Source organism: Contarinia nasturtii, unplaced genomic scaffold (assembly GCF_009176525.2).
Source record: "Contarinia nasturtii isolate CC-2019 unplaced genomic scaffold, AAFC_CNas_1.1 Cnas_scaffold_220, whole genome shotgun sequence".
NCBI lineage: Eukaryota > Metazoa > Arthropoda > Insecta > Diptera > Cecidomyiidae > Contarinia > Contarinia nasturtii.
Window position 1 is genome coordinate 3,785,153 of NW_022197577.1, and position 27,532 is coordinate 3,812,684.

General features: G+C 33.6%; 1 protein-coding gene across 1 annotated transcript; it reads right to left on the reverse strand.

The window, feature by feature from the left end:
* Positions 1-2,473: 2,473 nt before the first annotated feature.
* Positions 2,474-26,963, reverse strand: LOC116336956. The gene is made up of 10 exons (XM_031761195.1): positions 26,790-26,963; positions 24,669-25,016; positions 6,524-7,429; positions 5,801-6,463; positions 5,506-5,726; positions 5,306-5,441; positions 3,639-5,231; positions 3,327-3,560; positions 3,081-3,237; positions 2,474-2,993 (listed from the first exon to the last, which is right to left on the reverse strand). Exons 2-10 carry the CDS (start codon positions 24,698-24,700, stop codon positions 2,736-2,738), a joined length of 4,200 nt encoding a protein of 1,399 aa, XP_031617055.1. The 5' UTR covers positions 24,701-25,016; positions 26,790-26,963; the 3' UTR covers positions 2,474-2,735.
* Between the last annotated feature and the right edge of the window lie 569 nt (positions 26,964-27,532).

Below are 27,532 nucleotides of genomic sequence, written 5' to 3' on the forward strand. Positions count from 1 at the left end.
AAAAATACAGCTTTAACTTATTTGTTTTGTTGTAGTTAGAACGAAGATCTAATTACATATTGTAAATTGTTCACTGTCAATAAACTCTCGCATCGCACGGCATTTTTCGTATAAATTTGTCGCTCGTTCGGCGCATCCTGTTCAAACTCTGAACAGATCAGCTAATCGTGAACCTTAATGATTTAAACAAATAAAACCAAATGTAAACAAAAAAAGAACCGTTTTTGATTAAATAATGCACTCGTGCGAATTTCCTAATGTGCTTTTCATGGAAATTAGCTGTTATTTATTGTAAACACGCGTGTACCAAAACAAATGAAATAAACGAGTTTAAACAAACGGACCACAGTTTCTATTCGACACATGTCTATTTAGAGCGGATATTATGCCGTTTCATTTGATATTCGCATCACTTTGGGTTCTTTTTTGTCGCAAATTTTTCATCCCTAATATTTAATATGCATAATGTAATAGAATGCCATCATTGATACCATGCAAAGTGATCTCATTCAAATTACAATGATTATAGATCAATGATATGGTGATCAAAGCATTCCCATATCATTTATGGGTAAAAATTAGCATAAAAATTAGCTAATCACTCCTATACAAAACGATTGAATATCAATTTTCATTGACAACAAACATAAACACTGTTCGAATTCTATGTTAATTTATGCAAATGATGTAGTATAGTGCAAATTTCTGTGCTGGTGTGCAAAATTCTTACAATTGCAAACCTTTTTTTGGCCAACAACCTAAATCCCGATTTGGGTGCAATTCTTTCTATTGTTCCCGAGAAATGCATTTGAATCTCAGAGATGAAAAAAGAGGCTAACATTATGCAAGAAAAAAAATGACGAGGTGATAAATAGCATTTTTTTATGTGCATGCGCAAACCTTGAACGTTTTTCCATTCTGATTTACTATTTGTGCACATGAATAACAATCATATTTATTATTTTTTGTTTACATGTTCCAATGTTTGAACTAGCTTAGACTCACACCCAATCCATTATTTAATCGTATATTTAAGCGGCGCTACCGATTTTTTTTCCACAATGAACTCTGACTCTATTCAAACGCATCCCTTCACATTGAATACGTTTCTTTAAAATGAAAATTAAAAAAAAAATCAACCCCTTTGCCGCTTTGAATAACGACCGCTCTTCCAACTGCAACATTGAAACAACTATTTAAATGTTCTATTTGGGATTTAAGTTAATAAAATCATCGTTAATCCTTTGGAATTTAAAATAAACAGATTAATCACAACAAACCAAAAATAACAATTGAATTTGATCGAGTAAATTTAAAAAAAAAATTCAATGAGGAAATAAAATTGTTTTGCGGTTGTTCATTTTATAAATTGGAGAGAAAATTAGACTGATTTCAGAAATTTTAGAAATTAAAACTTTGAACAGTCTTCACTGACAACAATCTTTCCGTTCAAATACCTCCAAACGAAAATTGGATCAAATTGCAATATTTTTTTTTTTTTCATTATAATTTCCATTTTTTGTTACACCAGATTCGACTCATACCTTGAAGATATTACCGTCTGCATTTCAATTGAAGCTTCAATGGTTTGTTCAAAGTAAACCAGATGGCATTGATATTTCGGTGAAATGCTTTGAAGCTATAAGGTTCAGTGGTGACCTCTCTTATAAATCTTTCGCAAATGAAAAAGAAGAAAAAAAAAATGAAGAGAAAAAGGAACGAATTTAAATTTGAAAAGAAAATTGTATTTGAACCAGAAATAAATGTTACAAAATGATTGATTTACCAAATGTCATCAAAATCTCGTAGACTGACTACACCATCTCCATCGATTGCACGAGTATCGGCGATGTGCAATAATTCCATCAATGCGTCGTCATCACGAACAATTTCCCGGAAACTTTGTGCCATTTTTAACACACAACAGTAATAGATATTATACCAAATTAAACAATCAAAACACATGTCTTCCGAAAACGTCTGCAAACAATACTGCGTTGCGGTCGCACAGTGTGCATTTTCGATGTGACGAATTTGAATAAATTGCAAAACACCACAACAACACCACCACAATGGAATAAAAAAAATTGTGTCCGTGTACAAATGCGGTCGTCATCAATATATATAACAAAGTTAACGACACCACCGTAATGGAATGAACATAAAGTCGCAGCAATGAAACGACAGTAACACCAAAAAATAAAAATGTCCATTAAAATGAAATTTATAAACAATTTGATAATGTTTTTAAAACAATAATTTAATTATTTTCTTATTGTTTAGCTTAAACTGAATTTACATATACAATTATTATCATCATTATTGTTGAGGGTTTCAAATTGAGATATGCGTAACAAAATTGAACGAATTATATTGCCATACATTCGTTACATATAAAATGTCGATCAAAAATAATATCAATCAAGAGTGAACGATTTCTATAGTAATTTCAATTTCAAAATTACATCGCTAATTCGCTACAAAAAAAAGAGTATATTGTTTTTATTTTGTTTTCATTCGGTGATATTCTTGTCACAAATTAGATCTTAAAATATTCTAAAGCAAATATAAATTTATATATGGCTCATTTACAAATTAGCTAAAAACATTCAATACTTAATTAGCTACACGGTTTTCGTTTGCATTCGTTTCATTTTCGTTGTTATTCACTATTCGTTTGATGGATTTTTATTCTTTCTTTCGTATCTTTTAAAAAATCAATAGATAAACTATTTTTAGCCTATGAATTGAGTTAAGTCTGGTAAACTAAAGTCCGTTGTTTGCCAACTGGTTGTTTGCCAAGTTGCAAGTGGACGTGAACGTGTGATTCGCGTTGATGGTGGCACACTCAAACCGGCAATATTGCTTGATTGTGTACTTTGGAGAACTAAACCGCATTGGGCACTGCAAATATCATCCGCTAAAATTGCATCTTTTGACCATTCACGGGCCAATTGAGCACAATCGGTGATACGAAGTGATGCACATTGTGCCTATGGAAATAGAAAAAATAACATTTTTTTTTTTTAATTGTAATTTGAATTTTTAAACAAAGATTTTAAATGAAGGGAACTACTAACGCCTTCGTTTGTACAAATGCAGCTTGTACAAGGGGATGGGAATGCAGACTGACCGACGGCTACTTGACGACCACCAATTTGACAGCCTGAAACTGTGTTCTCTCTCCAGGCATTAAAGTCGATTTGTGGCATTGTATGACATGGAACTCGTGGATTTCTATAGACAAAACAAAAATTAAATTCAATTATTTTGTTCAATCAAAGATCTGAGAAAATTGAATGTGAATTCAATTCACTTCGACTTACAAGAAATTGCTTGGTAAATCGAAAGCAGCCCGTTGCATATCGCCTGGATTATCCATGTTATCGCAAATAATTTTCGATAATGTAGTTTTTCTGACTTCGTTCAATTGGGCTTCGGTGAATTTAAGATTTGGATCATCTGTTTCGTACCAAAATCGATCACATTTTCTCAATTGTCGGAATTGAATACCAATGATGCATGCAAATGTTGGTCCCACCAATCCACCTTGCAAAGGTCTGTAAAAAATATATTAAATTGGAATAAGTTTATCAATCATATAAATAGATTTCTAATGTCAAAACATTTTAAATTACCTTTCTGACATACCGCCAGGGAACAAATCAATATCATCGACACTTGCGTAAATACGTTTGAATCGGTTGATAACTTCTGGTGGAATTTCTCGACTTAAATCTTCCCACGTTCGTGCACGTTTCAAGTTACACAATGCACGATAATTGTTATACGATGGAATACCATGGTCACGAGCACGTTGTACATTCAATGCAATTAAATCGACACCCGAAAATGGAATGCGTCTATCTTCGAATAGATGATTTGATACTTCGCCGGTAATGAATTGATCGAGTGTTTCCATTGGTGTGGCGACTAAACCCCGTGCAATTTCATCCATCATTTCTGGTGCCATCAATGCGTCCATTTTAAAGAAGAAATCACGAAGCAAAAGTGGTGGATCAATTGGTTGATGATTGGCACTCAAACGTGGAATGTGTGGTCGCAACAATGAATGTCCGATACGATAAGCAGCTGCAGCAAATTCAGTGAAAATCGATGGATTACATGTTGAATCATATTCCTTGTAATAGCCCTGTGGCAATAATTTCAAACCATACAAATTGACAGCATTCCAACTCAAAAGACGTGGCAAAAATTCATTGTAAGTAATGTGTTGATTTTGTGCCGAAACGATGCGACGAGCCTCTTGGAATGCTTTTTCATTGTCCCAATGTGGATTAACAGCACGCAGACCATCAACAAGACGATTGTGTTCACGCATGAAAATCGTATGGATAGCAGTTAAACCGGGTTGTTCAGATGCACGTCCATCACCAGCAATGAAACAGTAACCACTTGGTGATTTACATTCTGGATGGGCATCTGTTCGTGGCAACAATTCCTTTCCGCGAACTGGATGGAATGTTGAATTCATACGACCTTGGAAGCTACGCAATTTATTTGCCAAGCATGTATTTTCACCATAAATTTGTGATGCATCGAGGAAAGCAGTGTTTTGATTGATTTGTTCACGTGGTCCTAATGTTTGTTGACCTGGTAACGATCTCATGAATGGGAAGCACATTCGTTCACCGCTTGTTACATTCAAATCTGGATAGAAATGATCACCCTGTGGAATTGGAATGGGATTACATTCCGGATGTACGGTACGTGGTGAATCGCATGAACGACACTGTGGAATCGATTCGTGAAAACCTTTGTGAATTGGTGTCATCGTTAAATCGTGATCCAAGAATTGAGCAAATTGCATAACCATCAATGAGTAACGCGTGTGTAAATTTGAAATGTCTGGATGAATGAGCGATGAAATTGTACGTGGATTTGGCAATGGGATACCAGTTATTGATGTTTGACGTGGTCGTGATACGCCATCTTCATAGACTGGTGGCAACAAACGATTGAACGTTGTCAATGATTTTCCCCATTCGGGATTACGAACGTTATTACAATGTGCAGTCATACTTCGGTATGGTGTCGTTGGATCACATGGTGCATTAAAGTCTTCACACTGTGGTTCAAGGGAAATTGGTGAAATTGAACCGGTCAACAATGTATTGACGTCTATGTTTTGCAAACTATTTTGGAAATCGTCACGGAACACACCAATCAAGGTATTTGTATCGAATGTTTGACGCTTACGACGGTGAATTCTGCGAATTGAAAAAAGATTTACTAAATTTAGTTTTGATTTTTTATTTGCTAGAATTAAAGAATATTTATTTACCCTTGTAAGGAGTTCAAAATTTCATTTGAAACAAATTCAAAGAAGAGTGATGAATTTCCCATTTTCACTGCATTTCGATTCGCTTTACTGAATGAAGCAGCTGTTCCATCTGGAGATCGTGCATCGATCCCGCCGTCTAAAATTTACATGAAATTTCATTAAAATTTCGAGTACACATAAACAAATTATTGAATATTTACTGTTTAACCATGACTCGTATTCGAATTTTGCACGTTCGTTCATGTCAAATTTGGCCTTTTCGATGGCGGCCCTAATAAGGCTTTCATTGAGTTCTTCATATGCTGGAGTTACAGATGATTCCTCTTCAACAGCGGATTCAGTTGTGAATTCTGGTTCCTCATCTGATTGCCATGCAGATAAATCAAGTCCTTGCAATTGTTTGCATGTTTGACGATAATTCCTACAAACAAATCCGAATTTTGATTGAATTACAATATTTTCACATAAAATAGAAACGGAAAATCAAACACTTACAAGTATGGATCTTCTTTAATGAATGCTTTTGGTTGCGATAGTTTTAAACCGCCAGCTGTGCACATCAATCCAGACAAACTGACTCGACGAATGGCGCTCAGTTGATCCAAGTTCAATGATGATGGTGGAATGTCGTTTTCATACCAGAATCGATCGCCGTTTCTCAATTTATCGAATTGAATTGATAGCAAACATGAAAGTGTTGGACCAAAAATGGTACCCAATGCAGGTTTTTCCAAAATTGCACCGGCCAATAGATCAACATCTTCAGCATTTTGATAAATTACTTCCAATGATTTTTTGCTGTCGCTGCTCAAGCCGCCGTACAATTCCAGATCATTGAACGATACTTTTTGATTGAGATTTGGAAGACGTTCTTCACACAGATTCAATGCTTTGTAATATGGTGGAATACCGTGATCACGACTTCGATGAATGGCCAATGCAATTGGCGACCAGAATTGATTGAATTCAAGATTGTTTGGTTTCAATGTTTTCAGCATGGCCGATGCGCCTAACAGAGTTTCAACGGTTGTTGATTCGTTTGTCATTCCATTTGGCAACATTGTCATAAATGCTGGCAAAGCGCTTGTTGCAATTTCATTATAAACACCTGGTCGAATAGTGCTTGAGTATCCATTGTAGTGTTTACCAAAGACCATTCTGCAAATAAAATCAATCATTAATTCATTCTAATTCAAATAACAAAAAAAAAATACATACGCCAAGTCTTTGTTGGCTATTTGTTGGCCCAAGATAATTGGAAGGAATTCATTGTATGTGATGTGTTGAATTTGAGCAACAAGAGCACGTCGAGCTTCTAAGAATAGAACGGAATCACTCCATGTTGGATTTTTGTCAGACAAAACGGTGGCAATGCGATTGTGTTCTTTCAATAAAAGTGTGTGTAGTGCACCAACAGCTCCCGATTCCGTACATCGTGGACAAGCACGAATGTCAACTTTTCCAGCTCGGAATAATCTCAACGAATTCATTTCCTTCTCTGTTGCACCATACAAACTTGATCCATCAACAAAACCAGATGCTAAATTCATTTGATTTCTGTATTTCACATCACATTGACCTTTTTCAATTGATGGCACTGAACGTTTGTATTCTTTACAATTTGAACCTGATCGTACATAGCATTGGTCTATTTCTTCGGTGGTTGTATGTTTGCCATTGTTTTTGCAACATTTCAAACTGCCTGACAATGGTGAGAATTCAGCAAGATCATAGCTGATCAATTGACCCCATGCTGGTACCATGGCCGTAATATGTGGATGCAATAACGTGTCATCAATCGATTTTTGTAGTTCATCAATTACAAAGTCGGCCGCAGGTAACGCATGTGAACCGGTCGAAGTTCTCGGCTGTAGTCGATCATCTGCATAGCTTGGTGCCAACAATCTAAGGAATGCATCACCTCGAGCACCATAACCACGGTTCAAGATGTTGTTACATTCACCGGTCGCTGAACGAAATTTGCTTGGCGGACATGGAACGGTTTTCTCATTTGGGTCACATGTATTAAGATTTGTTTTTTCCAATTTCAATGCAAGCCGAACACGCGATTTTAAATCACCTGGCACCGATCGCGAACAATATCCATTTGCGACTAGAAATATGCTACAAAAGACGAAGAAAAAGAGAAAAAAAAAACAAAATATATAACATTAACCATTAAACATTTGAACTTGCTTAATGTGTTTTCTGTTTGTGTGAATGAAAAAAATGTTAAGCATAACAATAAATGAGCAAACATACACTACATGAAAGAGATAGCACCTGCTTTTCGTGGGCAAATGGAATGTTTTCAACGTAGGTCAAATGAAATGTGAAACTTATACTTGGTAGTTGTAAGCGAAAGTAAGTTGCAAATGAATGTAAATGATTGTGTACAAAAACGATGTTCAGCAAAGATCGAAAATGCATTTTAAAGTGAAAAATTATGATTATGACTTTGCACCGAATTTTTATGCGTTTAATGTAAAATTTTGGCCAAAAATAACACGCATGCAAACAAAAAAGAGAGAAGAAAACTATTTATATTGGTATCGTAATGCAGTGTGAAAAGCTGACCAGATCCAGTTCCGTTCATGGTATTTATTGGTTATTTATGTGCATAAACGTCATCAGCTCAAAATGATAACCACTCGAAATACCCGACTTCCATTCATGATTATATGTTACAAAAGAAGATGGTCAAACCGTGCAAAGAGCATGACCAAAATGAAAATTATGCAAACACCTTTTATCGCATGGACAATGTTTCGACAACATTGTTTTTTTTACATTATTCACACTTTCAACAACAACAACGTATATTTCATTCCACTTTGCATGAAATTGAAATTTCTTTTTATCGCTTTGGTTTTTTATAAATCATGAAATTTATTAGGAATTCCTGTTTCGAGTTAAATCAATAATACTGAACCAGGTATAATAACAGTAGTCATTCCAAGTCAGTTTAATAAATGGTATTTTATGCATTCAAAGGTTGAAAAAGTCACCTATCTTGTCAATATTGTGATTTTTATCCATTTGATCGTCTAATCGAAAAAAAAAACTGATAGTTCTCTTTTAATGAATTCCATGCGTCGAAACGAGATTTAATAGCATTTTACATTGATCACAATTTAATGACAAATAAAAACAGCTGGATTCTATGCATAAATCGCATTAGATTTAAATTGATTCACTCAATGCAATGTCATATTTCTGCATAAATCGTATCCATCTCATGAGAAATGAAAATTGAGATGGAAATCGTTATTAAATGTTACAATTTGCATACAATGCCATTTTTCATGTGAATTACCATTTTTTCCCGGTTTGACGTCAGCAACCTGAAGTCTTTTCAATCTTATTTCATATGCGTATACATTGATTAACCAACTAAAAAGACCATTTGCGTAGAATAGTTCATTTCACCTTTATAAATGAACTTGAAATGTTTACGGCACCAACATATTTCGTATTGATTTGAATCCATTTCATTATGTAAATTATTATCTTTTTTTTCAGTCATATGATGTCGAAGTTTCTTTCGGAATTTTGCTATCGCTTTAGATGAATCAGTTTATTATCAGTTCCTCTTTGAGCACGCAGTTTAACGTCATTATTATGATGACAAAGTTTTGATGTCCCATTAATGAAACCGGAAAGTATAGGATAAAATTAAATTTTTTTCGTCACCTTTTTCGTTTTTCGTGAACAAGGAAAAAAAATGATCTTCAGAATAAGTCGGAGAATTGATATTTCGATAAATTTATTCAACCAAATTTACTTTTCGGCATTTTAAATGACGAACATTTCGTACTACGAAATCGAAACAAAAAATTGCCGCCCCGCTAAAATACGTTCGTATTTTTCTCGATTGATCGACGTGACATTTTTACGAAAGCTTCTTTGCCGGCCGTTTAAATGCATGCCATTATTTTGATTGCCTTTGTTGATAAAATGCCAGATTTTTGCGATAATTTGTGTGTAAAACTTGACATTGTTGTGAAGTTGATTGGCCGCTTTACTGGCCAGAAATCTTTTTGCGCATTATTTGATATTCATCTAGTGAGCAAGTAAAAGTGAGGTGAATAAATTTCTCGCGAAGAAAAATCCGTGCTTAAACATTTTCGGTAGATTTGACTTTAATGTGAGTTATAATCGCAAAAAATTATCTGATTTTCTTGGCTTGTTTTCTCAAGGCCCATTAGATGCTCTTCAAACATAGAAACGCTCATGAAACATAGTTGGATGGACTGCATACAAACGAACTTATTTATATTTATTTCCCTTCAAAAAACCAGCATGTCTAAAAAAAATGCGAGAAAAAAATGTTTTGCACGCATAGCCTTCGGCCATTGATCGCTTCATGATCCATTGAATGAAGAGGCAGGCATAAACAATTAAAATTACTTGCGGCCCATTTCACAATATGCCGAAATTAAGACCAAATATATCAGATATAATGGATTTTTCTGTCCAAGTTCACGTTCAAGTGAACTCACAAATTGCTCGAAACGCCCTGCTTATTTATTATTAAAGTGTTATTCAAACATTTGTACAAGCAATTTTGGATATTCAAACACTTGCACGGTTTCGTGTACTACTAATGCTGTGAAACTGCAAACGAAATCGCATTAACAACAAAATAGTAATAACAAATAAATGTACGCGATTTAATCACATCTCACATCAATCAACATAAAAATCTTGTTTGCAACTTTCTTATTTCAAGTGTGGGCCTACTGAAAACCACTTTTTGACTGAGGAAATTGTAATAACAATTCATTTCTATCTGCCGATTGATATAAAACCAATCGTCTTCAATTGTTGATGGTCATTACTTAAAAGAAGACGAAAACAAAGTCATAATACACATTCAAAACGAACAACTAGTTGAAATAATAACCACATTCAAAAATGAAAATCAATAAAAACTGAGTTAATAGTATCGGTTATTGGATTAATGATCAATTGAGAGAATATATGACCACATGCCACATGCAATAGCTTGCATCATTTATGGATATTAAATACCAGTCTAAAAGTGGATATTTGTTTTCATTTTGCCAAACACTTCGTCGTTCATGCGTTTTACGATTTTTTCATACGATTACCTTAAAGAAGTGTATGTGCATCATTTATGTTCCGATTTTACCCATTTTCAATTTTTTTTTTACTGTTATTACAATTTCATTTCATTTCCTTCCTATTCAAACAAGTGACCTGATGATGAAAAACAACAAAATGTAATATAAATACAGTTATTGAAATTCAAAAACAACAAAACATGCAACACTACGCGATTCACCCAGTAAAGAAGTATGCACAATTGTACATGTGTAGAACGGATGATTTTGAAAAGAAAAACAAATCACTTTCACTATTTCATCGAAAACGTAAGTAATTTTATCGATATTGTACAAGTGTTCGACCGAAACCGAACACAACAAAATGCATCAAACGAGAGAAGAAAAAAAACGAAGAAGGAGTTGGCCAAAGTCAGTGACTACTGCTAACATTATTATGCATACTATACACAAAAACGGTGCTCATTTTCTGGATTAATTCATTTCCATTCACACTGTCAAAAGGCCGATTTTTATTTCTATACACAAAATGCAAATGAGCTGCATTCAATAAATCGCTTATTAAATGAGATTTTTTTTATGCAAAACACAAAATCCCGTCCGTAAAAATTAAATCGTTCCGTTGTTTAACTGGTTCATTTACTGCACTTTCCACGTGTGATTTCACGTCTCATTTATTGAACATTTTCAATAATAATTTGTTTATGACAGCTTATATGCTTTTGATGTTTCGGTTGGAAATTCATGGCAGCATTTCGATGGATTTTATGACTTGTGCGTGTAGGTTTTATTTTTGATGGTTCGTCATCTTCGAAAGATTTTTTTTTTTTTTTTGAAGAAAAAAATTTCTTTTTCTCTCTTTCCAATTTCTCAATTTCACTTTCAATGGTTGTTCGCTATTTTGACCCGTTTTTTGTCAATCTTTTACCTCTATTCAAGAATCATGTGTACGGTTTTGGTTACATTTTAATCGCCACATATAATGGACAGGTAAAATTGTTTCGTCTAAGCCGATAATTAATGCGGCATGATGCTGAGAAAATATGTTTTTTCAGCGAGGCAATATCTCTCTCTCTCTCTTCTTTTTGAGAAATTGTCATTGGCCACTTCAACGGACTGATTAATTTCGATTGAAAAAGTGGTGTAATTAAATAAGTTCACAAGAAAAAGTTTGTCCATTGTCAAAGGCACACAATAACGACATCGACAGCGACATCGCGATGATGATATTTAACATTGTTTTAGTTGCGCTATAATTCAAGCGTAAAATGAAAGAAGAGCGTAAATATCTGAATGCGACCAAAATCGATCAGACATGAATTGAGTTGGTAACATTACGGTTGATGACTACAAAATTGGCGACCTTGTTTTTGATTATCCATATCGATAAGTTGGCGTGCTTGCGCATTCTTCATTCGTGCAAAACAATCGAAGGACGAATACCGTAAGTTTCACGTGATTGTTTCTGTGTTTTTGTTGCTGCTTTTTTCTTCGTCTTTTCATCACACAATATATGTTTCTCGGTCTCATTTACAGTGGAAATACCGAACATGAACAACGAAAAAAAAACAACAACAAAAAACATTCAGTCTTGAGAAAAGTGAAGTGATGCGTTTTATTGACGCTGTTTGTTTGCGTTGCTTTTTCAACTTTGGGTGCTCGCAATCAATCGTTTTTACGGGTGCTCGGTTGGTGCATAGATGTATGCATATGCATAAATAATACATAACGCACGATTATACACAAAATAACCGATATGATGCCATTGCAACATTGCATTAGGATTATAAATGAGCTTATTTAAATATTTATGTGTTAAATACGACGTGAGATTTTAATATACACGTTTAATGGATTTTCATTTGATTTTTTCTTCATTTTTTTTGTCTGTCTGTTGTTTAGTCGTGAATCTGTTTCTCTTCTATTTGCTTCTTCTTCTTCTTTCTTTTTTGTGTAGCAACAATGCAAAAATTGACAACGGCATTTACTTAATGTTTCAGTTGAGTCGATGTCTTGTGAGACATTGCTACCTTTAGTGATTGTTGTTGAAGGTTTTCCTCTTTTTTCGTCTTCGTTTAAAAAAAAGGAGACTACGGTTCCATGCCAAATTCTCAGCAGTAACTTTTATTCTGTTACAATTTTTTTTTGACAGTTTGAAAACTCGAATTGTTCATTTTTATCACGAATTACATTTCATTGACTAAAATGATCTTCAATCTGGATAATCTGGATTCTGACTATAATATGACTCTAATGTGGCTTCTTTACTGCCTGTCACAATCAACATAATAATTGCTATAACAAAAAAAGTGTCTGTAAAATGTAATAAAACAAGTCGATGTTGGCAATAGGTCATTTTGTGTGTTCTTGCGTCTGCACTACGTCTCACAGACTATCAACATCGAATGAAACGGAACAAAGAGCGACAATAGAATTGAATTGTTGTTCTTCTGTCTCGCCAAATGGGTGTGATCGATCGTGATTTCAAATGAAATGACTACTCACAAAATTTCAAGTACTTGAAATGTGATCCATTCAACTATTCAATACCGCACACAATACGTACATGAATTTTTTCTTTAAATTTTACATTTGTCTTTTTTCGGCTTGTAAACTTTCCATTTCCAAGCATTGGGACATAAATTAAGTGCAAATAATCGAGTCGCATCGAATGTGCAACCAAGATATGTGTTAATGTTATGTTGTGCAGTAAGATTGTGTCGAAAACATCAGCGACACAACCTGTTTTATGTGCCTTTCAATGACGTTTACATGGTGACGAGAAAAAAACGCACACTTGGCTTACGAACAAAAAGTCGTCTCTTTGGGGATAACGGTGGTAGTACCTATCAGCTCAAATTATTAGGATTTTTTTTGACAGTAATGATTGGTACGAAAAAATGCTGAATCGATTTATAGCATTTATTTGCAATCGAGTCACATGTTCAAAGACTACAAAAAACCAGTTGCATTTTTTGCCGCGTTTAGTTTATTCAATTTAGTTGGAATAAATCGACTTTGAATTTTACTCCGTCTTTTCTTCTTCTGTAGAGGTGCATTCCCATAGAGAGAGAGCATTAGCATAGCAGAATAGTATCTTTTTTACTTGGTTCGTTGTTTGGATTAATTAGATTATAAATTTCTTCTGGCAAACTTTTCACGCAGTCAATCACAATTGAAATTTTTCGAAATTGCCGAGAAACTATAATCTTAATATACAATCAAGGATTGCCATTTTTTTTAGAAAAGAAAATTATTTATTCAGTTGGAAGAAAGCGTTTCCCAAAACTCATTTTTATTTGGTTTTAGTGTGTGTTAGCGCCTACGGTTTTCCATTCAATTGTTGGCGTCCAAATTAGATATATAATTTAAATATAATTTTGGAACTCAATGCAATATTCGCGGTTACAACGATATCTACATGGGGAGATTGATGCCCGAAACAAAATTCAAATCTGACACCAGCAATGTTTTAATGCCATTGCTTTGAAAAGATATGAGTTTAATGGACTTAAAGCCGCTTGACTTTCAATAGCCTATAGCACTTCAAAGCCAGATCAATTTATAAGCTATTTAAATCAATGACTACTGTCAATTTTTGATGGTTTATTAAATTATTTTCAAACTATTACAGTTTGGCCTTCTTTATTTTCGTATTTGCAAATGTCTAAATGTGTACGTAAATTAGAGGCTGTTATGTCAATTAAATGATACGTCTTCTGGTAAAGATTTATGTTCAAGTTCTCGTCAGGTGGATGTGGTTTCTTTTGCAATGGGTACTATTTTGGTTTTTGGTTTTTGGTTAATGACACGATTTTTTCAGCATATAAGATGACATTTGATGTCATTCAGTATTAAATTCTCATATTTTTTGGAAGATCATTGACAGTAAAAACATATTTGTTATTGCTATTGTTTGTTAATTGAAGACTATGAATTTCTTCTGGCGATCTCTTCACACATACATTTTCACTTTGAAATAGAAGAAATGCTTTTACCCCGGTTATATTTTTTGTTATTACTTGTGGATGCCACATATATTTGCTATATAATAATGAATTCACTGGCGGGAGAAAATTGTTTGTTCAGTTGAAATGTATTGATCAAATCGAAAGCGTTTTTCCAAAACTCATTTATCTCATTCTGAAAGAAAGTGATTTGGTCTTGGTGTGTGTCAGCGCCTACGGGTTTTCTTTCAATTGTTGACGTACAGACGAGAGAATGATGCTCGGAACCAAACTGAAATCTTTAAAATCAAATGTGATATGTATTCATTTGATTTAACGGACTTCAAATATTTCGACCGTTTTTCACCATTAATTCTTCTCTACATGTGTGTGTTTTAATTCAATAATCACATTTGACAGATTTTTTTTCGTTCAGTCCGATGTGGTCCCAATTTATTGCATTCAACAATTTAATTTATTACCATGCTATCATCGGTGAGTTTTTTTGCTATTGTACGTAGAAAGTAACATTTAATCAAAAAAAAAAAGAAAATGTTTTAAAACAATTCATTTCAATGTGTTTTTTCGGCTTTGTTCGTACACTGGACTTTTGATTTTTTTTTACAACCAAATGCATGAATGTGAACAACTTTTGAGTCTTTTTCTTGCTGTGTTTCATTACACGATATTCGACCTTTCCAATGTTAAAAGAAGCTGAGACTGCTGCGTGCATTTGTTCGATGAGTTTTAATTCCGTCAAGAAGGTAAACTACAGTTTTTGCCATATAAAGCCAGAAAAGAAGATGATTTGCTTAATAATTACAACAAAAGTTAAACCGTTCGATGATTGATTTGAAGTGCTTTTGAAATCTATTCTAAAAATTTTACTCAACGTTTGATGATTTTTTGCTCATTGTCATTGATATTTATAGAAATATTAACAATTAATTCCATTTATGACTTGTATCAGGTGGCATCTCAAGTATTGAAATTTGCATTTGAAACAAATTGAAGATTTACAATTTCAAGAAGGGGTTCGACTATTTTGAGCCAATTCAAATGTGTGCGCATAACAAATAATGGATTCGACGATTTAATGGAAATATAGTAATGATCAATTGCTATCATTAACATTAAATGGCAATATGGTTAAGTGAGCATGAAATTCTCACCGAATTACATATATTTCCCATCTAGCCTTCGATTACAGAAAGCGTCAGGCTTATTATTAAAATTTTCGCTTATTGCACATTCATTTATAATGAGCAAGAATTTGTAATGTAAACAAAAAGATGAAAGAAATCACATTCACATGCCATACAGTAGAGTGCGCGATTTTACACAGAAAATTTCACTTTTCATTTCTTCGTGCTCATTTTGATGTCGATGTATTTGTCACAGACAGAGTGTACCACACACAAACGCACAAAAATTCATCAACGAATATGGCCATGTATATTTTTCGTTTGTCTTTTTTTAACACACGCTTAACCATTTTGTAGAGCATTCGAAACTGATCAAAGCATTTAATATCAATTCACACCTTTGTTTTGTTTCATCGTCTATACGCATCGACTAATAAACGAAATGGAATTTTGCGCGCGCGAGCGTTCACATTCAATAAAAAAAATGAAATCCAAATGAAAGGGAGAATGAAACCGGCAGCAGAAAAAAAAACAACAAGAAAAAAACATACGATGAAATACTCACATTAGATATTTCGTATATAATAACAATTATGATCGTTATAAATACTTCATTTGGCAATAGCAATTTTTTCCTCTTCGCTTACAATTAAGAAACCGTTAATATCTTATATATGAGAAATATACGCGATAAATTTTATCACATACACACAACCGTTTTATTGATATTGGCTTGCGACAAGGCCCGAAACTATGCACTCTGAAATGATGTTTTTAAATTATCTGTTTATGTTTTTTTGTGTTCAAGGTGAGTGCAGCTTAGTTGTTTTTTTCTCGTGCAAATATGTTTCGTAGCGATTTTTTTTGTTGCGATATAGTTCACCTGAAGATCTCTGTTATTTTAAGTTTGATCTTTCTAATTTGAACGATCTCAATTTCCATATATCAAACTCATTTCTTTCACTTGTCAAAAAACTACGTATTTATAATGCTTTTTTTATTTCCAATATGTGTGCCAAATAGATCAATTAACTTTCACTGAAACTGGTAGTCTATCATAAAAAAAATTCTTTCAAAGTTTAAAACCTTAAGATTTTTTAGTCTGAATATATTCTAGTTGCGCAATGTGTTGACCGGTTTAAAATCCAAGCCGGTGTTACTTTTCTAAAGCGCTTATCTCACTATGATTGGTGATTTTTCAAAAAAAAAGTCGAATCTTCAATTGTGAGAAGGTTATATGCAAATTAGTCTTTGTTCCACAGAAGTATAAACCAAAATTCCAATGTACTTTGAAGAATATTCATCACACGTAAAGAGACGTATATAAAAACAAAAATTCCATCATAAAATATTAACAAACAACACTGAAAATATAAATCAAATGTATAACACCATAATAAATCAATGCTTTGTGTTAGTTTTAAATACGATATCACTAGGAGAGAAAAGATAATTTGAATATCTCAAAAACATCCACATGAAATATTAGGGAAAAAAATTGATGAGCCCATGTTTCGCAAGATAAAATTATATGCTGTATGAGAATGTGAAAATGGTTTGTTTTGGGTGAGATGTAAATGAGGTGGTAATCTCGTGAATTACATCATTTCTCTTTAACAACATCTATCAAAATTTATAATGATAATAATAATAATAATCATATGTTCAATGCGATGATTTGGTTGTTTTCTCTTCAGCATGATTGAAGCCTATTGTGCCTAATCCATGTCTTGTTAATGACGTGCAGCCACACAGTTGATGTGCGATCGAAATTTTAAACGGTTAAATGAAATGAATATGATAGTATCAGTTAAATTGATCCATGCTCATCAATGTGAAATTGTTTGCATAAATGTTATTTCCTGGTGCTTCAACGAAATTTGGGTCAAACCTTAACATAAATTAAATCGATGGCGTCGATTCACGAATTATGCAATAAACACCTCAAAAAATCTATAATCATTAAAAGTATTTAATATGCAAGCATATGGCTAGAGTTTCATTGTGACTGGGCCTAATTGATAGCGTTATTCAACTGTTTACATCATTTTCCGATTTGCTACATTGTTAATTTATGCGTGTATATATGCCTATTGCCTTGAACTTGTGATATGTAATTAAAATGAGCTAAAACCACAACTCCACAATAGAATTGATTTTAAAATGAATTGGTCACGCACTCTATTAATTTTTTTCACTCTCTGATTCTCTAAGATTCACCGGATATATTCTAAGTATTGCGTTTCAAAGACAACAAAAAATATGCTCGTCCATTTGATGTTATTTAATCACTTTTCGACCAAATAAAACATACTTTTAAGCTGACATTTGCCAAAATGAATGGGAGATTAAGTAACATTGCCGATTAGATATGTGAGTGTGGCAATTAATCGTGTTTTTATGCTGATTTTATTTTTTTATCATTTTCGAATTGATATTGATCACCAATTAGAGATGAAACGATAATAATATTGGTTTGCTTTAAATTGTGCCTGTTGCAAATAGCATTTCGATGTTGATAGCAAACACAGAAGGCATAACAATTGATTCAAAAAATAAACACACAAATGGCTCATGGATGATGATGGAGATTCAAATGAAAGTATTCAGTGTCGTTTCATTGGATGTTTGCAGTAATTATCTGATTGACGCCGTTTTCAGATGAAAGAAAACGCCAGTAATAATTACTGTTCCAGTTCAATATGTCATTATTCATTATTATACCCTCGCGTGATACAAGATTTCGATGGTTTTGTTTCACTTTTCATTCTCTCTCTCTCTCTCTCTCTCTCAATTGATTCCATACGATACCTAAAACCAATGAATTTGGCAAAAGTGACTTGCTTTTGCTTTTTACTAGTTCAAGAAGAAGAAGTAAAAAATTGACTTGTTGATTTAGAGAAAAAACGTTGCCTTGTTTGTTTGTTAAACGCTCATTATTATTATGTTGATGAGCTTGATATGAGAATTGACAAATGCAAATGAACAATTCAAACATATCATATACGCACATACAGAAATACTGGGGCCAACCAACTTTCTTTTAAAATAAATATAAACACAAACCGTGTGTGATTAAATACGGCGTGCTGTTTTGATTTTCTACGGGCATTTTGTTTTCATATGTATACAAATGTTTACAAATGATTTCATTTGCGGCCTACAAACACCGTTGCTGAGCGCATGCACGTGATTCTCTTGCTCTCTTTCGCACAAAATCATCATCGTTTCATTTTGGCCTGTCAGTTTGAATTGTGTCTTATTTCAAATGATAAATTTTTGTTGTTGAAAATTGGCTGCGATTAAATAAGAGATTTATAAATAGGATGCTTCTCAATTATTATTACGTTTTGTTTTTGTTTTTTTCACGTGATTCGAAAGCGGCTGCACGCAAAATCTGATCATGATCATTTTAAAACATAATCTATTCTGTATAGAGAATGAATTCGAAAGAGAGAAAAAGCTATTCAATATTCATTTGTGTGTATATAGCTACGGGAAAGTGGGTTTCGGTGTGTTGTTGTTGTTTGTATGCAGATTAGTGTCATTGGAAGTAATGGCAATTTCGGTTGCAATTAATGGATCAGGAAACAACCTAACAATTGGCTCAATGTTGTGCAATCGAAATAATTTCCTCGGTTCAAAATGTCAAGTGCAGTTAATTGATGGATTGGGCGAACAAAAGAAAAATTCACCGACGATCTGTGTGACGATGACAGTGATTTTTTAAAAAGCGAAGTAAAATGAAATTAATTGAACATTAAATTGAAATCATAATTGAAATTTAGTTGGATTACATCATTTGTCTCCATTTTCTTTGTGCAAAGAATGTGTAAATTATCGGCTTTGAATTCAATTGAAATTAAATCATCCACCAAATGTGGCATTAGGCAACTTGTGCCGAAGCAAAGAATAACCAATTTGCCAATTTTGCACACGAAACACCATTAGTCGTTCCCGGTTTTTGTATGTTTCTATTGACCATGCTGAATCAAAAAACAACAGCAAAAAAAGAAACAATTTTCATTGAGCGATGATGTCGGTTTTCGCGCGCTAAATCACTTTTTATGTTCATCCTGCATTGCAAAAGAGTGTACGACTTGTATTTCACAACAAATCCAATTACTACAGAAACCAGTTCGCCACAGATTAAGAACATTCAAAGTGTGAAAAAATTGAGCGCGATTTCATAATTTTTATCAATGAATGCGAATCTATGGTGAGGGAGCCAGCATTTTCCGTCATCGATGTAGTAATAGACACGAAAGAAAAAAAAAATCACAAGCAAACGAAACTTTATATCAAGTTAATGGTTTTTGGGTTTTCACTCTTTTTGTTTCGTTATCGAGTCGCGTATATTTATGAAGTGTGTGCATAAGCGCAAACCAAAGTGTGGTTTATGACATGCTATCAACTAACTTGGAAACAAATGCTGTGCGGCAAAACACAAAAATGCACTAAAGTTCTATTCGTGTCGTGTTATATATTGCTCATTGTATGCATATTATTTTATCTATTTACAATGCGATCGTAACCGTTTTCCCTTCAAATCCTAACAATGTGCCCATGTTTTTTTTCTCGTTCGTTTAGCATCAAATTGAATTGAAAAAAAACACCGTGGAGTGTGTTCAACTATTCAACTCTGGGTTCCAAGAGAAAAATCTTCAACAGGTGACTTGACAACGAAAATCCATAATTTTCACATTGTGATTTTTGTTTACGGAATAATTCGCATGGAAATTTAAGTCAACACATACCAGTAATGTCTGTTATAATATTATTAGGTATGTGATGCTGGCTGCATTGAAAAGTAAAAGTTTTTTGTGTTTATTTCTTCGTGTTTTGACGCATGTGAGCGCTTGCATGCATGACAAACGGAAAATAGATTGACGATGTAGGAAAAAAAATTAAAGAAGAAGAAAAAAAGAAGAGTGAAGCAGTGATGAGAGAAGAAAACTCCGACAGATGATTAAATAACATAACATTTCATGTAAGAAATCAGTTGCAGTAATCATGCAAGTGGCGAGCCAATTGCAAGTGCTGAAACGTGGAATTCTTCCTAGTGCCGAAAACAAAGGCACCCAAAATGGCCGTAACGAAATTGTTGTCGTGATTGCATTGGTTCCGAGTAAAAAAAATAATAAATACAAACGAATTCGAAACTGGGTGCATCGATTCGCTCCATAGATTTCAAATATAGACACACCGAATAGAGGCCAATCGTACACAAGAAACCTTTTATGCACTTGCAGACACCCGCTAACCATACTCAGCTGTTTGAAAGTGAACACAACGAATGACATGAAAACACTTTAAGAAGAAAACGTAATCGACTAGCTATTTAATTAAACGGTTAACAAAATACTTCCATTATTATTATATATATAATATGTATGGTGTGTGTTATCTAAATCTTAAGTGATGTGCATCGAAAATGGGCTAAAGCAATTGTATAGAGGGAGAGAAAAATTCCCATTGTGTGGGTTATATTCGATTCACGTGACGGTTACTGTAACAGCGTGATCGAAGTGCAACAACAAGACCGAAACCATTCATTAATAACAGCAAAAGACGAGTTATTATTGTCTCGAAAAAATATAATTGCACATCTTTTGGTATTTGTTTCTGTTGCTGCTGGTATAAATCAAATACGGTGTGTCTTATACACAGACATAAGACACATAGGCCGTTGACGACGTTTTTCACATGAACACAATCGAATCTAATAAAGTAAATTTACGTGCCATTATGCGGCTCGATGTGCGATGACAATATTATGCAATCAATCGTCAAGAAGAAGAAGCAGCTGAAGCTACGACGAATAGAGGCAACACAAACACACCGCACAATTGATGACAGGCAATATAAAAGCGTCGTAGCTAAGCTCATTTTCATTGAGATATTTTTTCACTTTTTACGCTTTATTTCTTCGTTTTCCTTTTCTTTTCAATCGCTGCAAAATGCCATTCATTCAAAATGTGAATAAAATGGGCTTATGTTCCAAATATAATGGCAATAACGAAGCGATGTTGTTTTTCTCTTCTCATTTTCTTTCAACGGAGAGCAACACTTTAGTTTTCACATCAACCACATATAAAGGTGAAACGACCTTGTGAAACGTTAACGTTACGATATAAAAATATGCGACGCATTTACATACATGTTTTGTAAGCGATTTTTCTTCTTTCGGTGTTTTTTCTTTCGTTTTTATTTTTTTTTTTTTTGATGCAGAGATTTCTTTCGTCAATATATTTATATAGATATTGCATGTGAAAGATCATCGAAACCTGTCTCTGAATTGCAAAAACTTTTGACCCATGCGCTTTATTGATAAATTGACTGAACGAGAAAAAAAACACACTAGAAACGTGAAATCAACGCGAACGAGTCCAAATAAGGAAATACTAAACAAATTGCATTAATTTGGTGAAAATCATAATAATTATTTGTATGCAATCAAAATGCCTTGTCTACGAGACAACACAAAATTTACGGCTTTTCTTCTTGGCTCAGAAATAATTCCCCACCAAGTCAAGTTGTTTTGGAACTTCGAACAAAAACAAAAAATTAAATAAATAAACAATTTGCACAAATAGTTTACATTCTTGGATTTATCAATTCAATAATATAAAAAAATAAATAAATAAAAATGAGGAACGTTTTTCGTGGAAATAACAATCAACTGAACATTCCGTTGCAAATAAATGAGCAATCGGAAGAAGATGTAATTTGCAAAACTCTCCTTTCAGCAAACGCGCTCAAATCAAATCAACGCTCACGATTCCCCCCAGTCAAATCATGCTAAATCACGAACTTTGTCTTGTTTACAGCGTTTTTCTTTTATTTCATTTATTTATCATACAAATGAACAGATTTGCAATGATAAATAGTTATTTATACAAAAGAGAACGCACGGCGCGTCTAACAATTAGATACTTTAAGGAACAAAACAACGTCGATTTGAATTTCATGACGGAGATTTAGTTAGTACCTTCTTCATTTTGAGATCGAGAGAAAAAAAGATGTTCGAACTAAAAACGGTAATATTCGTAGCTTATGTGTTGTTGTTGATGATGATGGCGAGACGAGTTCGCGTACACTCACTCGAATAATCATAACAAGTACAGTATAAAACGTGTGAATCAACAACAGAAAAAAATCACTACATATCAATAAATATAATTTGTGCCACTTTCTCGAAATCGTTTACTGCTGTCTTCATGTGTGTCTGTGTGCTTTTTTTTGGCATGTGGTGAGGCATTTGTACGAGAAACACGGTGATAAGACAGCGTCATCTACGAAGATGATGCAGTATATACCGAATACCCATGTCAATTATGTGGAGCTTAAGTGATACTTCTTGTTCATGCGGTATTTCAATCTTGTTTTCGAATTTTCTCTGTTTACAGAGACTCGAAAATATTTGAGAGTAAACATTTAATAAGTAATATGTTCTCTTCAAAATCTACTCAAAAAATGCACAATCATTTCAAAACCGTCTCAACAATCAAACTTGCTACGGGCGTCATCGTTTTAAATAATTTACGTTCTACATTTGCATTTAACTCTCACTTTCAATTTTGAAAATATACTTTGGTCGGATAAGAGAGTATAAGACACACCACCGCATTCGTATCCGATTCGCCTCGTTATTTTTAATGAATGCAAATAAAAAAAAACTAAATAAATCTTTATCCAATGACGAGCTAAATACTCTACGATTGCACACAATTATTTGAATGGCATTTTGTGCAAAGTGCAAAAGTTCGTTGAGTTCATCAGAAGTGGATAGAAACAAAATGTCTATGTAGATATTGATTTTGGAATGCTTCGAGGGTTTGTGTCGATATCAACATTTTTATCCATGGCATAGAAATACAAATTTATTCAAAAGCGCACGCGAAACTTCGATTTACCACATCTTTTTATTCGTTCGACAATTTCGATTAACTAATGGTGCCGCCAATTCGTTGTGTATTTTTTTTCTTCTCTCTCGCAAATTAAAAATGAGTTTTATTAATGCCATTTCATGAGAATTGGTTGTTACTATGATAGAACAGTTGTTGTCGAGTTGTTTGTATATTCGTTTGCTTAAAGTCCAAACAATTTAGTAATATGAAAAATCGAATCATTTTGTTTAAACCAAAACCAAGCGATTATGTAAATTAGTTTGAAGAAGAGGAGATCATGTATGAATATTTCTCGATTTTTGTTTTCTTTTTTTTTTATGAAATCGTAAATGTTGTTTTATTGACATCCTATTTTATATGACGCAAGTAAGATGAAAGCAAAGCCAATTAATGAATGTGGGAGTAGAAAAAAAATGTGGTAATTAATACTGAAATCGAGTATGTTCTAAAAGACTTCTAAATGAAATCAAAAAATTAAACATTTACAACCACGTGCATGCACAGGTATGGATTCAAAAACATGTTTCACTTCAAAATGATGTCTTGACGTTGGCTTTTATTATTGTAATCGGAATAAATCTTCGTTAAATTAAGTTCATATAAAATCAAAAGTCGATCACGCCCATCAAACGACGATTTTGATATTTTACAGATAAAAGAAACAATTTTCATGTTTATTTATCGATTTGGCCCTAATTTGGTCGAACGATTGGTTTGTTGTTATCGTTTTGATGTTAATATTCAAATTATGCTGAAAACTTGATCACTAAAATATGGCTGTTGTGTTCGAGTGTGTTGAAGTCGGAATATGACAATCACATTCCGCAATAGCAGTGTAGCATCGATCGGAATAGAGCGGTTAAAACGAACAGAGGTAACATTTCAACAAATTATGATGTCGGTTACAACAATCGATAACGACCAAGACACACACAAAAAAAAATCCTTTTACTTTTCTGATTCTCGAATATTTCGAACGGTATTCGCGCGTTTGCGATATTTTTTTTCTATATTATTGTTGTTGTAAATGGTGGAAAATGCGTCATGAAGCAGCACATGCAGTATGAAATACGATGGTTACACGCGTTTAATTAAAAACAATCCATTCACATTTTCGATCTCTCGATGATACCTTTCCAAGTGCATTTTCAATATTAAAAAAATTACATAAATGGGAATTAAGTTTTGTTGAGCGCACACAAAATAACAAGTACTATCTCTATCTGCAGAAGCAAACAAAAAACAGAAATTTCATAGTAAAAGGGAACACTCACCAAATTACAAACGATATCAGTTTTAGTGCCATTTTTGTTTTCTGTTTATTTATAAATTGTTTCTGTTTTTCTGCACACAAAATTTTACGAATTTGAAATGGTTGTTTTGTGAACACAAAAATTTGTTCAACACTTATAAACACTCATGGAGAGTAAGTCTTTATTTCTTTTCTTTCAAGTTCTTCTTAAGGAAATTCCTTTGATTTCACCCGCACGCAATTTGTTAGAAAACATTTACACTCTCACTTTATTCATTTAAAGAATATCCATATAAAGTGTGCTTAACATAAAATCCATGCAGAAATGATGTCGATGTCCACATAAGCGCTTCCACCACATCCGAGATTCCTAAAAAGAGAAGAAAAATAGAAAATTAAACCACATTATGGTAATGGGCCAAGTTTTATTTGACGAATAAATGATTGGTTTTGGACAAAATGTTTCCAAAATCTGATCATCATAGACAAAACCAAATATTATAATGAATGGGTGATTAATTTTTAAGCCAATTTTCTTTATAAGCTAGTACACCACACTGGAGACACCATTTCACTTTTTTCCTAACCAAAAAACAAGCACAAAAAATGGATTTGTTTTTATAGTTGTTTCGTTCATTCTTCGAAAAAAAAAATATTATCGGACGTTAATTCGCGCTACCTGGTTCCGCATACGAATTTACTAAAAACAAACATTAATTAAAGTGCGAATGTCTTATGGATGAAGCGAATAAGTAAAAGCAGCACCTATAAACACAATGAACTACTAGCGAACGCCTTCACAATTTGATTTCTTTTTGTCTCTTTTTAGCGTTTTTTTTGCGTTTGCTGTTCATTATTAATGTTCATCGGTATATTGTGCTCGTTTTTATTTTGTCCGCACTCAATTGGTGTGCGAGTTTCACTCAACGTTCCATTTCATTTCGTACGATTTTATTTTCTGCTTCAATCGCTACATTGCTCTATGATATTTTTTTTACATTGTGTACGCGGCGAGTATTATGCAAAGTACGCGGCGAAACATCGGAATCGACAACTACCTTGCATCTTAACCTTTGTTTTAATTCCAAATGCATTTTACGGATAATTTTTTTTTGATAATTAAGTACAATTGGAAGCGTTTTGTGTTCATTTGTTGCTGTAGCAATCATTCAAACACTGCACGCATCGGAAATACAACGAATGTTGCAAGCGGCTGAATTTACTTCGTGCTTTTGACGAGTCAATTATAATTCGAACGAAAATATTTGCAAGTGGGATTCTATTCTCGGAGAGGTTATTATTTTCAAAAGTTATTTTCGAAAAAAAGCCATATACAACAATTAATCTTCCAAACAAGTGACGAAAGTCAACGAAATTGAGTCACAAAAATGCAAATATTAGTAATTCGATGAAAAAAATAAATAAAGAAGAAACGGAAAGTGTGACTGTAAAATCACGCACAGAAAAACGATACAATCATAAAGAAGATGCAAGACAAATACAAAGCATAATGAGCCATGAAGAGAGTTCATATGCGAGCGTTTGTAATTATATTAACGATATTTTTTTTATTTCTCTTCAACTACTACTCTCCATTTGTACGGAGCGATTTGGTTTCACTTTTACTAAATTCACTTTTTCAATGAGATAATCTTGTGAAATGAATGATAATCGGCAAAGGGTGTGTGCACGCACGAGGCCTGTCACACTGTCTCATTAGATCATTCAACAGCTGAAGAAAAGCGCTTTGGCTAATTTAATCAATAGATTCAATTAATGATGCGAACCGTGCGATGACATTTAAGAGAAACTTACTGACGAACCGTAAAAAGTGATATTTCATTTAAATCACGATCATTAAAAATTGTGTATGATTTTTTTTTAGAAAGGCCTAAATCACAAAATACCCAAATTTTTATTTAATCAAAAACAAATTTTCGCATTTTATATTGACGAACAAATGACAAGAAAACACTGACGCCGACATTATGTATAAATGTAAAAACAAACTGTAGGATTGAAAACTGCATAATCAATTCCATTGAAATTAATACACATTGAATGATGAAACAAACACTTATAGAAAAATCGATAGAAAAACCAAACACAAATTGATTTGATGAAAAATTTTGCTGCAACTAACCGAATTCCACTTGTGATCGCACTCGGATACACTCTGAACCAGCTCGTTAAAAAAAAGTCTCCTAACTTGTTTTGCGCACGTTTATTTACAACACGAGCCAAATTTTACACAAATCGGAAGAAAACGAAACCACTTTGCTTAAAGTGTTTCAACTGACTGACGTGCTGTTCAGCTAATGCACGCAATCTATAGACTGGGGCAGCACACTTACGCATGCTAGCGTATACTATGCTAACTGCTGTCGCCGCAACAATCTTTATTTACTGCCTTTTCTTTCTTTTCGCCATGGCGAAAAAAGAGAGAAAGTTTTTTTTCGACCGATCAAACGTTTATGTCTCATGCGAAACAGCACACGTCTTGCATGTTTATTTGTGTTGTTGTTATTGTGAAAGGAATTACACATACGCGGTAATCCCCCATCATAATCAGTAGGCAGCGGCAATGATGCCAAGCGGCTGGCCGAGCGGAGCGCTCACACATACATAACATGTAGCGGCTAGAGAACATAATACGAGCATATATTCGGTTCAACAAATAACCGATTTCGGTACCGCATCACTGACACACAACTATCAAAAGGCGCATCGAACGACCGAATATGCTCAAAACAAACAAGCATAGTAAACCATATACGGAACCAAATGGAAAAAAAAGACGGTTCGTCGCTTCGCAACTCTTTGTGAACACCGAATGAAGCCTACATATGTTTAATGTTTGCCATTGCTGCTGCCGCTAACACCATC

Coding starts and splice junctions, on each gene's coding strand:
- LOC116336956 (XM_031761195.1), bottom strand. CDS start 24,700: ATGGCACTAAAACTGATATCGTTTGTAATTTG. Junction 6,464..6,523: donor ATAGCCAACAAAGACTTGGC/GTATGTATTTTT, acceptor TTTTATTTGCAG/AATGGTCTTTGGTAAACACT. Junction 5,442..5,505: donor ATACGAGTCATGGTTAAACA/GTAAATATTCAA, acceptor TGTAAATTTTAG/ACGGCGGGATCGATGCACGA.